Source organism: Poromitra crassiceps, assembly GCF_964638095.1.
Source record: "Poromitra crassiceps genome assembly, chromosome: 12".
In the NCBI taxonomy this organism is placed as follows: domain Eukaryota; kingdom Metazoa; phylum Chordata; class Actinopteri; order Beryciformes; family Melamphaidae; genus Poromitra; species Poromitra crassiceps.
Genome location: NC_139632.1, coordinates 14,756,286 through 14,771,062, shown reverse-complemented (window position 1 = coordinate 14,771,062; position 14,777 = coordinate 14,756,286). Strand labels below are relative to the sequence as shown.

The 14,777-nt window shown below is 46.2% G+C and overlaps 1 protein-coding gene across 4 annotated transcripts in view; it reads left to right on the top strand.

Annotated features, from left to right (window-relative positions):
• Positions 1-14,777, top strand: part of osbpl9 (oxysterol binding protein-like 9) — a gene marked incomplete at its 5' end in the record, with an annotated part of 54,337 nt that overhangs the window by 31,249 nt on the left and 8,311 nt on the right. For 3 of the 4 annotated variants that reach the window (XM_083648086.1, XM_083648084.1, XM_083648085.1), the window contains 7 exons: positions 165-194; positions 285-335; positions 912-950; positions 5,977-6,070; positions 7,767-7,871; positions 10,071-10,230; positions 14,398-14,504. In XM_083648086.1, coding sequence (XP_083504212.1) covers positions 165-194; positions 285-335; positions 912-950; positions 5,977-6,070; positions 7,767-7,871; positions 10,071-10,230; positions 14,398-14,504 — 586 coding nt within the window. The remainder of the gene's footprint in view (positions 1-164; positions 195-284; positions 336-911; positions 951-5,976; positions 6,071-7,766; positions 7,872-10,070; positions 10,231-14,397; positions 14,505-14,777) is intronic. The other variant, XM_083648083.1, reaches the window with a different exon arrangement.

The window sequence follows — 14,777 nt, the reverse complement described above, 5'->3', positions numbered from 1 at the left end:
GTCCGTGGCCCGGTGGTTGGGAACCACTGCTCTAGAGGACACTAGTCAGCAGTTCACCTGGGCGAATCCATCTCAGGTGAACTCTCAGGTGCATACAAAGTCAAACTTCAAATTGAATCCTAAGCCATGTAATTTGATTTGTCAATCTGTTTTGTCTTTTTCAGAAAATTGAAAATTTGAAAGAGACTACTTGTGTAAGTCAACGTCAAGCTATTTCCTTTGCTTTCTTTCCTTTGTCCTTCCTTTGTTTATGTATTGTATTTCAATCTCTCTTTCTCTTTCAGAGTATGGTAGAGTCCATCAAACACTGTATTGTATTGCTGCAAATTGCCAAGGTAAACACATTATCGACGCATCTTTCATTCACCTCTGTGTAGTTTGCCGTGGCATCATGTCAGTTTTCCTCAGTTGGCACTGTGCGTTACTTTGTGTGTGTCTCTAACCTAGTTCCCCATGGCACTAACAGGGTTGGGTTGGTGGTTGATGAGGGTGTAGCCCAGTGCTCATTTCATCACATGTTCCATTCTCACCCCTCTGAGAGGAAGTGGAGCAAGCGTTTCTGCTTCATGTACAGTAGTTGTGAGACATTTGGCACTTTTCTAAAAACTCACGACTCAGTTTCGTACGGATGAGACTCGAGAAACAGGCAAATTAATCTAGAAGTTGCCATGTTAGTATTATTCTACGGTGCCTGTATGACAGGGGGCCAGAAGTGATGGATTTGACCATGTGATGAAAGGATTACTGCATGTGGGAATATTATGAAGTTCCATGTGATGAGCAGGATGGGTTGGATCTACTGATGTTCAGGATGCTGCTTCTTTTTTTTCATTTTCTGTTAGCTTTTTTTTTAAATGACAGTTGAACCTTCCTACGCAAGTAGTCTAACGTTGTCTTCTCAAAATTTTAAGGACCAAAGTAACGAACAGCAACACGCAAACGGACTTATAGTAAGTTTGACATTCTCTGTCCATGACAAAAATTTAAATCAAACAAACTCCTAACCTTATTTTCCACTTAATTTACTCTACATTGTAGAAAACGAGATAAGTCTTTTAGTGCATGCATTTGCTGGCTAATTTGGAGATAAGCTCTGTCTCAAATTCCCCTCTTGTCTGCCACCTCTTATCCCTCTGTTTAAACTCAACAATTTCTGCTTTCTACTCATTTCTGAAATTCCTCTATCAATGGGTGGGAACTGTTTTGTCCTTCATCAAGGCACAGAATATGTGCAATGTTGGTTAGCAAAAATTCATATCGTTGCAGATTTTGTGTGCATGCGTGTGTGTGTGTGTGTGTGTGTGTGTGTGTGTGTGTGTGTGTGCGTGCCTGCCTGCCTGCCTGCCTGTATATGAGAGGGTGTTACAGTTCACTTAGCCGGCCCCCACTAATTACAGTCAACTAATTCTCCCATCGACTTATCCCTGTGTACTTTGCCTGCTTATTGACCCATCCCGGCCAGAGAGCGGTTTACTGGCTCCACACTTTAAAGCAAGAAGCCCACAGGGTCAGGCCAGCTCAAGGGCCTGTGCCGCTCTTACAGCAGACCCAGGGTCAGGGCCGCTCTTACAGCAGACCCAGGGTCAGGGCAGCTCAGGGGCCTGTGCTGCTCTTACAGCAGACCCAGGGTCAGGGCCGCTCTTACAGCAGACCCAGGGTCAGGGCAGCTCAGGGGCCTGTGCTGCTCTTACAGCAGACCCAGGGTCAGGGCCGCTCTTACAGCAGACCCAGGGTCAGGGCAGCTCAGGGGCCTGTGCCGCTCTTACAGCAGACCCAGGGTCAGGCCAGCTCAAGGGCCTGTGCTGCTCTTACAGCAGACCCAGGGTCAGGGCCGCTCTTACAGCAGACCCAGGGTCAGGGCAGCTCAAGGGCCTGCGCCGCTCTTACAGCAGACCCAGGGTCAGGGCCGCTCTTACAGCAGACCCAGGGTCAGGGCAGCTCAGGGGCCTGTGCCGCTCTTACAGCAGACCCAGGGTCAGGGCCGCTCTTACAGCAGTCCCAGGGTCAGGGCAGCTCAGGGGCCTGCGCCGCTCTTACAGCAGACCCAGGGTCAAGGCAGCTCAGGACCCTGTGCCGCTCTTACAGCAGACCCAGGGTCAGGGCAGCTCAGGGGCCTGCGCCGCTCTTACAGCAGACCCAGGGTCAGGCCAGCTCAGGGGCCTGCGCCGCTCTTACAGCAGACCCAGGGTCAGGCCAGCTATGGGGCCTGCGCCTCTCTTACAGCAGACCCAGGGTCAGGCCAGCTCAGGGGCCTGTGCTGCTCTTACAGCAGACCCAGGGTCAGGGCAGCTCAAGGGCCTGCGCCGCTCTTACAGCAGACCCAGGGTCAGGGCAGCTCAGGGGCCTGCACCTCTCTTACAGCAGACCCAGGGTCAGGCCAGCTCAAGGGCCTGCGCCGCTCTTACAGCAGACCCAGGGTCAGGGCAGCTCAGGGGCCTGTGCTGCTCTTACAGCAGACCCAGGATCAGGGCAGCTCAGGGGCCTGTGCTGCTCTTACAGCAGACCCAGGATCAGGGCAGCTCAGGGGCCTGTGCTGCTCTTACAGCAGACCCAGGGTCAGGGCAGCTTAGGGGCCTGTGCTGCTCTTACAGCAGACCCAGGATCAGGGCAGCTCAGGGGCCTGTGCTGCTCTTACAGCAGACCCAGGGTCAGGGCAGCTTAGGGGCCTGCACCTCTCTTACAGCAGACTTAATCTCACAGGCACAAGTATGATGGAGTATTAATAGGGAGCTATAAGCTACATGCTCACATTAAACGGCATGTGTGCTTTTTATGCCATATAGGCTTTGTGCTCAACATAACATATCTTGGCAGCTTTACAATCATTCAATGTTTGGATTGCGTAAGCGTCACGTTGCCGGCAGGGCCGACACTGGAAATCGAACAGCGAATGAACTGATGAACTATAGACTTCTAGCCATCGCCAGACCCATTTGGAAATGCACAATTGCAAAATAAACATGAGCTCCTGGATTCGTCAGGCTCCCAGGCTAATAGACTTTGGTTGATAGCCCTAAAAGCCTGCAGTAGACAATATTATCGCATTATAATTTTTAGGGATGCACCGATATGAAAATTTTGGCTGATACCGATATTTACCGATGTCGATATGATCTGTATAAAAACAAGTGTCTATGATAATCAAATGTTGTACATACTGAAAAACACATTCACACTGTGAATTTGAAAAAGTAATACATTTCTTTATTTCCAAAACATTTGGAAAAGCTCATAAATCATAGATTTACCACATTGTTTGCTCTCAATGTGAAAATGTTGACGGATACCGATAACCGATATTAACATTGTAACATCGGACCGATGCCGATATGTTAAAAAATGACTAACATCGGCCGATACCGATATGATTGCCGATATATCGTGCATCCCTAATAATTTTGGTCGAGGTGGTCTGAACAAAAACAACCAATCAGGGTTAGCTAGAATGTAACTAGCCAATCACAGCACACAAACGAGGGTTCCGGTTCTACTCTACGTTTGCTATGGTTAATTCCATTGATGTTGTTGTTGTATAAAACTGGCAACAACTGCAGCTTTAAAGGTAATGCTTGAAATGCTAGGAGCAAGTTTGACTGACTTTGAAGGATGAGGGAATTACCGCTACCTTAAAACTGCATCATTGTGCAACACTCGCTTAAATCAAGCCCACCAGAAATTAGCTCTTTGTTTTGTTTGTCCCAAATAATTGATGTGCAGTAATTGGTGTAGGGCAGGCCCACTCTGTTGCTCTAGATAACTGCTGCATTAATAATACATGCACACATTCAAATCAATATATTGATCGTTAGCCATTGCTTGAAGCCGTCTTCAGCTGTAAGCCTCTCTCTCTCTCTCTCTCTCTCTCTCTCTCTCTCTCTCTCTCTCTCTCTCTCTCTCTGCCCGGCTGCATTCCTCCCCTGCTTCTCATTCATCGCCTGCTTGCGAGGCCGCTCTCTCTGGTCCCACCATGACAGAGCAATATCCTAGTAATTGGCTAAATTTAGGAGCCATTGCCTTACTTTCAGCACGTGGACCAGGCAAAAAGTGTCAGGAGGAGGAGGAGGAGGAGGAGGAGGAGGAGGAGAGGGGGGAGGAGGAGAGGCAGGAAGGAGAGGGGGGGGGGGGGTGGAAGATGAGAGAGAAGAGAGGACAGGATGGCAAACGGAAAGAGGTTTTCTCCTAAATCATCCTCTGAGCTGAGGTCGCACACCGCTATCCATTGCATGCCCTTTTCCGCCTCTGAACACACTTTGGTCATAATTTGTGTTGACTGCGTGTGGGGACACTGTAGTGGCAGTTTCCTGTCGACTGTGTGGCGACACGGTAGTGGCAGTTTCCTGGACGCGGAGACGAGTACCGAGCCCTCGATCAAATTGCCGCGTCACTCCTTTATTGGAAGTGCGATATTTTATTCCGTCCCACCACCTGGCCGGGCGACATCTCTCTCCAGAAAACTGTCCTGCTGCTTTGTAAAGTTTGTAGAATAGTATTAGAGGGAGCTTTTCCATTTGGGAAAAACAATCATACATCACTGCTCTTCTTCCTCTCTGGGTCCTCATCTTTCGTGCAACATGCTCAACATTTTGCATCCTGGGATTGTGGAGGCCCTTTTGCCGCTTTGCTGATTTTCCAATCTAACCTTGGTCTTTCCCTGTAGGCCGTCCTCCTCCTTCCAGCCCGGTGTCGGGGGCACAGGTGGAGGCTCTCCCCTTGGCTTTTTACTCCCTCACTGTCCCTTGTGTATCCCTGTTGATGTCAGATGACTGAAAAAAAACATCTGTGTAAATCAGGTCGAAAAAAATAACTACCGGTTGGTCACATCATATTGACGTAGGTCTACAGTAAGTCCATCTGACACTTTCAGATCGACGGCGCTTCCAAGAGCCCCCGGGTGGGGAGGGTGGGGATCGGGGATGGTGGAGCAGGTATGGAGGGGGTAGTTAGGGAGTTGTTATGGAATAGGGGTCAATATGGTTTTTATTTAGCACTTATTGTTGACCGAGTTCCAGTCAGCTGGGTCAATGGCGCCAGTGACCCCGTTACACCGAGGCAACAAGCTGCTGTGTGTGTGTGTGTGTGTGTGTGTGTGTGTGTACACACACATGCATGTGATGTTAAAGAAGCGTCGATGAGGGCAGGCCACAGCAGATGAGCGCGTCTCTTCCCCACGGGAGAAATCCGAGCGCCTCAGAGACCAAACCTGTTACAGATTTAGTCTGCGGCCCAGTGGAGTTAATTAACTCTGTTCCAACTGGAAGGTTGGTGGGAGTTCAGGAGGCGCTCTGAGTTCTCATATAAAGCTACTTGCCTGCCTTCAAGGTTCCCAGCTTTGTAGCCTGCTCCGTATTGATTCGATTAATGGGATCTGGTAATCCCACTCTTTCCAGGAAATAGAGTGAAAGCAATTGATCGACTCAGGCCAGGTTGTGCATATTTTATTACAGTGTTCTAGCCGTTGCTCAGTTCCAACATTAAGCAGATGTGTACCAGCACACAAGCTCTGATGTAACTATCCTTAGTGCCATAATCTAGGATGAAAGCTTACAGAGACACTTAGCTTGGATATTAAAGGAAAAGGGTTAAGTGCACGATATGTCATTGTGGTCAGCTTATAGGCGCCCTGGGTCACTTCATTTTATTTATTTACCATTAAATTAAGCTGTCCACACCTCCTGGATGTTCAAAACTAAAACGTGATTTCATTCATTACTGCAGACAATATAATATACGATCTATATAATATAGATTGTGATTAAAGCTTAACTGGTTAGGGTTTCTTTCTTTTTTCCATTTTTTTCTTTCCTTTTTCTTTATTTCCAATGCTGGTTTTAGCCCCTTGCATTTTGGATTGGTCGGTCGGTAGGCAGGCAGTGGCATGGGGGTCTTACTGTTGCAGATAGGTGTCAGATGTGACCTGTGAGGCTGGTATTTGTGGTGTTGATGGCAATGGTTGTTTTCGTTTGTGTTCCCCTCCAGAGCACCATCAACCCAGTGGATGGGATCTACCAGCCTCCTCTGGACAATCCTATAGTCGACACAACCATGCCAACACAGACCACACTTCCCACAGGTACCGAACACCTGCCTGTCTGTCTGTCTGTTTGTCTGTCTGTCTGCCTGCTTACTGTCTTTGTTCAGGGTTCCAACTCTGCTGGGAAAAGATGTAGACTATCAAAATTGTGTTTTCCAGGTCTGCATAAGTTATGAAAAAATTATGATAGGGAGATATGTTTAGGAGAAGTCAAGAATTTGTATTCGTGGAGCCTGGTCTTTTACCTGCTCGATTTGTAAAGCACCTTGAGATAACTCTTGTTATGATTTGGCGCTATATATAAATATAAAATTGATTGATTTGTTTTCTTGGTATTTCATCGGATGTGACAAAAAACTGTCTGGCTCTAGAACAGTCTAGAGCTGTTGGAGGAAAAAGTCCAAAGTGAAACACAAACAAATGCTTAAAGTTAGTGTAGTTGATTGTTTCTATTGGTCATGGAAATTTGAAAGAGGTCATGGAGAAGTTGTGAAGTTTCATCAGTGAAAACGTGTGGGTAGTGGTACCCTGTCTTTTACACAGCTTGAAGTAGCAGCTATGTACAAGAGACAAGCCTTTTGTATTTGCTAGCTAGATATGTTGACATCCTTGAATAGTTTCAGAGACTCGCCATCATGCAGAAAGGTTCCAAATGATTTATACAGCATGTCTACTTAAAAGTAACAACAGCTCCCCCTGGTGTTCACATCTTAAAGAGCATGGTGCAGGTTGGAGATTTCTGAGTGGTTTTATGTCTGCCCCCTGGTATCTGTCATCTTTTTCCACTATCCATGACTTTGCATCCCTGTGTCAGCCCCGCCCCCAGCACAACTTCCAGCAACAAGTGATGTCACAGGTGTTGAACGCCTATTGAGGACGCCACCTTTTTCTCCATATTTCTCTCCCAAAATATGCTACTCACTCACATGTATCCACTCACAATGTAGGGGTCAAAAAATTGACAGAAATGCTTGTTGACGAAGGCTTTCTGCTATTTTATCAACGAAGACTATGACAACTAAATATTCCATTCCATGACAATATTTATGAAATAATTGTATTTCATTCTGGCATTGATGAAAACATGACAAAGTTAAAAGAAGATGTGATGAATTATATCCTCAGTATCTGTGCTTGGATTTTTTTTTCTGTTCAGGGTTTTGAGAAATGATCTTTCTGTGTGTGGGAAAGTACCGGTAAATTATATTCATCCAGGTAAAGTTCCCATCTTGTTTAGATGATTCTCATATAAAAATGACATTTTAGTTTAGTATAGAGTTCATAAACAGAAGCTGTGTAATCTACACTACTCCTATTCTAAGGATGAGCTATTGAAATGGATTTATTTTCGGGGAAACTTTATAATGTAATTATATTAAACTATTTTAGTCAGTGGAAGAATTCAGTAAAATTAACGACAGGTCATGACTAAAATCTGACTACATTTAAAGTCTGTTTTTGTCAACCGACTATGACCTTATTTTAAAATGTGATCGAAAATTAGCACAGCAAAGTAGGCCAATCTAATTTCGGTCAGTTTCTTAATGGACTGTGTAATCCCATTCAGTCCTGGCCTCTGTCTGCGGCATCTAATATCCGTCATTAACTTTCATTGTCTCAGGCTGAGCTTGATGGAGCTCGTGCTCTCACTCTGTGAGTCAGCTCAGTTTGCAGGGTTTCAGACTGTTAACTCTTGGCTTGGTGCTGACTGTTTGCTCCCCTTTTCCCTCCGCAGACGGTTCTCAGGTGTGTAAATCAGACCAACGACCCTCCACGCTACCTGTGGGTCCCGTCGTCACGGTGATGGGCAGTCTGCAGACTCCGACGCCCAACAGCACAGGTGAAAGATCACTTCACTCCAGCGGAAAATCATATCCTAGCACTGCACTGATTTTAACATCAATACTATATGGAGTGTATGGGCATCCAGGTAGTGGAGCGGTAGATTCCCTGCCTACCAACACGAGGGTCGCAGGTTTCGCATCCCCGTGTTATCTCCGGCTTGGTCGGGCGTCCATACAGGCACGATTGGCTGGTGTCTGCGGGTGGGAAGCCGGATTGGGGATATGTGTCCTGGTCGTAGTGCCTCCTCTGGTCGGTCGGGACGCGCTGATCGGGGTGGAAGCGAGGAAAACTAGTAGCTAATAGCGTGATCCTCCCATTGTGATCCATCCCATCCGGTCCGGTGAAGCTCCCCCTGTCAGGTGAAAAGAAGCAGCTGGCAACTGCGCATGTGTCGGAGGAAGCATGGTGCTAGTCTCGGCTCTCCCCAGATCGGCAGAGGGTGGAGCGACCGGGGGGGGGGGGGGGATTGGCCAAGTCCATTTGGCGAGAAAATGGGGAAAGAAATCAGAAAAAATTAAATCAAAATTTAATTAATTAATTATTGAGTGTAGTCATTTCCTGATTTGGCGCACAGGTACTGCAGCCAATACATCATTCTCTTGACCTCCTTTGGGTTTGTGCAAAATGTGGTACTTGTATTACAAAGACAAATATGTGGTTTTAGTGTGTGCATCCTTGTCAGCATGTCAGTACTCATTGTTAAATATTCTTATTTGCAAACCACATGAAGCTAGGGAAATATAAACCTCGCAGTAAGAAGAAAAGTCATCATAATAACTTAATTTCCATAGTACTCCTCCAGCCCGGCGTGCAGTGTCCATAAAAACAAAGTAGATTAGAACAGCCGAGTAAAAACGCAAGGAAAGGCTGGGCTTCCTGCTTCCTGTGTGTTTGTCTCTCTGCTGAGGCAGCAGTATGAAAGTGCTGTGCTGGGCACTAAGGAGGAGGGGGGGGGAGGGGGACTGTCAATATGCACTGCAGAGGAGCCCATCGCCATGTTAAAGATGACTTAATGTTACTGTATGAGAGGAGGCTGCTAGACTGCACCCTCACAAACCAGAGTGCTCCATTTGAGTTGTTTCACTATGACGCTCTTACTGTGTGCATACGGAAGCCCAATGTGCTGAATTTGCTCAATTGCAGAAATTGTGCATCAGTACACTGTTACTGTTACAGTGTTACCCGTGCACTGTTCATATTTTATCCCCCTCCTCCTCCTAGGTGCGTTTCCATGCACTGGTTCTTATGCACATTTTGAAGGATTAGAAAAGATTGATGGAAATGGCAAAATTTGAAAATACTTCCTCAATTTCAGAAAAGCAAAAAAAAAAGCAAAATGGGAGATGGAAACACCTTCTCCGAATAAGTGATCAGCTGGAGACCTGTGTGCACAGCTGGCAGCTTGTCCGGTCTGTTGCGATGCGTTCTGCCGGCAGAACCAGCACCCCCGACCTGCCCAACAAATGGCCCGATAATCCTGCAGCAGATCAAATGTTGTTCTGGATCCTCTAAAGTGTTGGACCCAAAGGCTCTCCGTCACTAAAATGCCTTTTGCACGGTGACCAGAACTGTTTTGTGTGTCTCATTTCCCAGATATATGGCAAGTGTCGCAGAATGGGCATTTCTCATGTGATATTGGGAATATAATATTTTTATATTTACTCATCACCACCAGAAAGAAAGGAATACGGCCACCAGCTTACTTGACATACTAATTATTACTTCTCCTATGGCAAGTAACCATTGGAAAGCTCTCGCCATGTCCCACACACAACTTGCTTATTTGCTTAACAGCCGTGAATGGAAACGCACCTGATTAGAATTGTAAGATTGTTGACTTTTCAAAAGTTCGCTTAGAATTTCTGCAAAACCTGAATTTGAAATGATTGATTTCAACCGCATCGCCCAGCCACAGTATAAACTGTTCTGCTCTCTCTCTTCTCCCACTCCCTCCCCACGTTCTCACACTTTTTTCGCTGCCCTCTCTCCCTTCTCCCCCCATTCTCTCCCACCCTCCCCTGCCTCTCCCCCCCATCTCTCTCTGTAATACAAGATTGTTCAATCCTGTATATTAATAGCGCTTCGCTTAGCTAGCCATATTCTTTGTAAAGCCCTCTGAGACACGCTTGTGAATTAGGGCTATACAAATGAACTTGACTTGACTGAATGGAAACCCGGCTTCTGTCTCTGTCAGGGAGCGGTCCGTCGGGCCCCAGCAGTGGCGTCGCCTCCCCGCTCCACATCCCCATCCCCTCCCACTCGGTGCCGGACTTCTCTTATTCGTCCAGCGAAGACGAGTTCTACGACGCCGATGAGTTCTACCAGAGCAACACTTCCCCCAAACACTGCATAGAGTGAGTACACCCTGAGCATACCTCCCCCCAAACCCTGCATAGAGGGGGTCATCCCTATGTTCCCCGGGTCCTATGTTCCCCGTTTTTGTGGGACCGGGGAACATAGAACCCTTTCTATGAAAAAGGGTCCTATGTTCCCCGCTTTTCCCAAATAGGGTCCTATGTTCCCCGCTATGATGTGTCTCCCGAAATGCCAAAAACAGCCTACCTCATATGATCGCGTGATTCAATCAAAAGACAACACTCCGTAACATTTGGAAAGGGCCTGCCGACTAGGTCATTTTTTTTCCCACCATCATTTTTTAGTTCTGTCTCGGGGATTACCAGGCCTTTTTTAAATATTATGTGAGTGTTGTCTGCGCCTTCATCCCTATTACGACATGCCTCTATGGGGCGGAGCACATGAGCGGGCCTTTAAACCCAATAAAGCTTGACATTGTATGCTTTAACATAGCCTACATGCCCGCAACAGCGGGGCTTACAAGCATTAACAGATGTAGGCTAAGAGGAGAAAAATACAATTTCTTAGAATAATAATGTTTACTTGCAGCAGGGTAACATATGATTTAATGTCCGCCCGACTCAGGTGTCTGGATCTTTTGTCTCTCCCTGCGCTGCAGGAGAAAACGTTTTTTTGACCGCAGTAAATTATAACTTTAAATTTTTTTTAAAGAAAAGTTCTGCTGATCTAAGGGATCTGGAGGGGGTGTGGTGGTGCAGAAGCTCGGAGACGGAGAGGTATGGGGCCGTGCCGTTAAGTGCTTTAAAAACAGTGAGGGCTAATTTAAAATCAATGCGGGAGCGCACAGGCAGCCAGGGCAATAGCCTACTAGGTTACAGGTGGCTCAAATAATACAGCCATTTGCAGCCATTGTTTGTCTGGTAGAATAAACACGTATGCTGGGCGCTGGCACGTAATAGATGAGGAGTAGGTGAGATGCTGCTACTGAGCGAATCCACTTTATTCACTCAACTAGTCCTAGTAGCCTAAATAAGGGAACGAGTCTGCTCCCGCTGTCTGCAAGGCACGTTTCACAGTGTCCTTATGGAAAGAGTATTTTTCAAATCAGTTCTCATGGCCTGTGCAATAAACTTCAGACTTATTTTCGGACCAGGGAACATAGCGGGGAACATATTTGGGAAAAGCGGGGAACATAGGACCCTTTTTCATAGAAAGGGTTCTATGTTCCCCGGTCCCACAAAAACGGGGAACATAGGACCCGGGGAACATAGGTACGCTCCCGCATAGAGTGAGTACACCCTGAGCATACCTCCCCCCAAACACTGCATAGAGTGAGTACACCCTGAGCATACCTCCCCCCAAACACTGCATAGTGTTGAGGTATGCCTGAGCATACCTCCCTGTAAAGCCCCCAAATTGTCGCAAAACCCCACTAATATCCCAGTGTTTCCCATACATAAAGGAATTTGTGGCGGGCCGCCACAATAATATTTGGACCGCCACAATAAGATGTTGACCAAAAAAAAAAAAAAAAATTTTTTTTTTTTTTTTTTTTTTACAGTGCACCTGAACGCAACATGCAAGATATCCGCTGAATAAGTGTCCAATAAATGTTCATGTCATTCTGGCCAATACTTCTGTTATAGCTTTTCAGTCTGGAATATGGAATATCTTTCAATAATCTATGATTTAGCTGCTAAATTGTCAAATACCGCCATCTGCTCGCTACCCAGGCACTTATGTATGTACTTAACCCAACTAACTTAACCTAACTAACTATCCGGTGTGCACAACACTGTCAGCCTAAACTCCGGCTGACACCCCAAAAACCTACAATCCGCTACAGAAAAATGTATATTGTTTGTTTATTAACTGGCCCCTCGCCTTCTATCATTTCACGAAAGTGGCAAAGCAAGTTGAGTATCCCTGACCTTTAGGGAGAAATTTAGTTTGTCATTGTAAACCCACAGCACAGTAATGATGACATGTTCTTCATAGATCTAGCCTTTTAATTTTGCTCTTAAGCTTTCTCAAAGTACATCAAATTCATGCATTTTACTTTAAAATGTTTAAAAAAATCTCGCGGGGGGGCATGCCCCCGCACCCCCCTAGGGGGTCTGCGGTCCCCCACCACAAATTCGCAAAATCCTGTGGGAAACACTGTATCCACAAACTACCGTTAGTGATAGCCGGTTCAATGACTTTCCAGTAGACATGGCTTCTTATCGGATCAGCTCTGATATGAATAGCACACTGGAAACGCGATTTTTCACCCCTTGAGAATGGACATCAGTGCTTCCCACAGGCTGAAATTCGACATTCTTAATTGTTAATTACTTTCATTTGTCTTGACATTGTGTCCAATGGGAACCCATCTGACAGAATAAGCATGCATTAACGTTACAGTACAAGTAGGATGAGACGAGTTTCCTGTGTTTCAGACAGACATCAACCATTTAGGCTAGTGCACGAGCGTCAAGTCAGCCAGAATATAAAAGTAGGTCTTCCGCTTTAGGGCTTTCAAAGTAAAAACCCGTATACGAGGGATCAGCCGAGCAGCATTTTGGTAAACAAACCCGCGTTTCACAGGGGAAACTGCAATGGGACCCTATGGAGCCAGCCTTGAATGTCTCTCTAGCCCTGGCTATGTTGTTTACATTTTAAAAACTGCCACAGTTCACACAACTTTAACATGACATGCATATATTATACATCAGAGTCTTGAGCTACTTCTGCTCTCACTCAGTATGTCAAAATATAAGCAATGTTTGTTTGGCACAACTCATACTACCGTAGTTAACTGTCGCGCTTCCGGTGGATTTGCGGTGTCGTGACGTCATGCTGATTCCTCGTATTATAACTTAATATTAATTTTTGAGTCATGCTTAACAGTCACAGTTTCACTCCATATGTAATCTTAACATCACAATGAGTATTTTGATACAAGGTTTGCCGTTTCGTTCCTTGAAATACCTTTTCCCCCTCCAAAGGTGAGAATTTGAATGCTTTTATTCTGAAAGTAAATTGCAGTATTTCCGTTGTTAGTCTGGCCGCTGTCTTGACACAGCCCAATAACATTACTGTAGTGTGTTCCAGAAAGGTAGTTTTAATTTCTATACATTGATTATATTGATGAACTGTTTATCCGGCCGTGACCATATGTATTGGAGACAATGTTGGTTGGTTTAGGTGGCCTGCAGCCTGGTGACAGTCAGTTCCTCCACTGAAACGTCCGCACTGGGGGAGCAGCTGTAAACGGCTTGGGAGGCCATGTGAAAGTGTCAGTGGCTATTTTTAGCCTTTAGCACACGCTGTTTACCTGCATTTGAAAACCCTGCATATAAGCGGTAATTTTGATATTAAAAAAAGAAGGAGGTATAAGCGGCTGTGTCCACTGGGAACATGTTTTTCACGTTAGAATGCTTTGGAAATCATGCCCAGAGCGCTTCCAACGTGCACAGACCAGTGAGACCACAGCGCACGGAGCATTTTTTTTGCTTTGTTTTTTCCCTCCTGCTGTCCCGCGCAGAACGGGTCAGGACGCAACGGTCACACGGACGGTAGCCAGCTAGATTCATCTGTTTGTTGTTGATTGTTCGCACTGTAAACATGAAAGCCAGATCAACTTTGTTCAACTTTTTTCAGCTTGAGACGCCCAGAGCGCTCCGCCAAAAAACACTAGCCGCCAAGAGCGCTTAAACGCCAGGTGCGATCCTTGAAAGAGGAGCGCTCCTCCTAGCGCGTCCTTACCATAGAGAATGAATTGCAGAAAGGCGCTGGCTTCTCAAAAACACTGTCGACACGGCCCCTTATACTGCACAGAGCAGGATCACCTCCCTGTAATACTGCATAGAGTGAGTACAGCATAATCTCCCTGCTGTACTGCAATGAGTGCAGCATCGTAGGGCGATGCTATATTTAAAGAGTTACTACAGCAGCACCTCACTCACACACTGCATCCCTGCAACGCCGCATAGAGTCAATCTGTTGCTTCCAAGCTTGAAAGCAACACTCTGTAATTAGTGTCTAGCGCCTCCAGTGGGGAAACCGCTGCATAGAGCGAGTAAAAACAAACAAACAAGCAGGATAAGCTCCTCTAGTCCATGACAAGCTTGCAACAAAATTACTATATATAAATATTTATTTTGTCCGTGTCCCTCTTGCTTCCTGCCTCCTCTTCCCTTCTCTCTCGTTCTGCTTCCCAGCCCCTCAGGGCCTGCAGCAGCTTTGCCCCTCGGCGATGAAGACACGGCGCGACCTGACACCAACGAGTCCCTCAACTCCTGCATGTCCAACGGCACCACTGATGCAGGTAAGACACACACACGCGCGCACACACACACACACACACACACACACACACACACACACACACACACACACACACACACAGACACTGCCCCCCCCCAACTGTTACTTTGCTTTTTTGATAACTGTAACAAATACGTGTAATTTGGAGCCATCTTCTGCTGAAGCAGTAGGAGTTGTCGAGTGATCATCACACCACACAGTTCTCATTAAAAGGTGTGCCATTGATGCTGCACCACCGTCATAGTTTAGCTACAGTAAAGCACAGAAGGAAAAG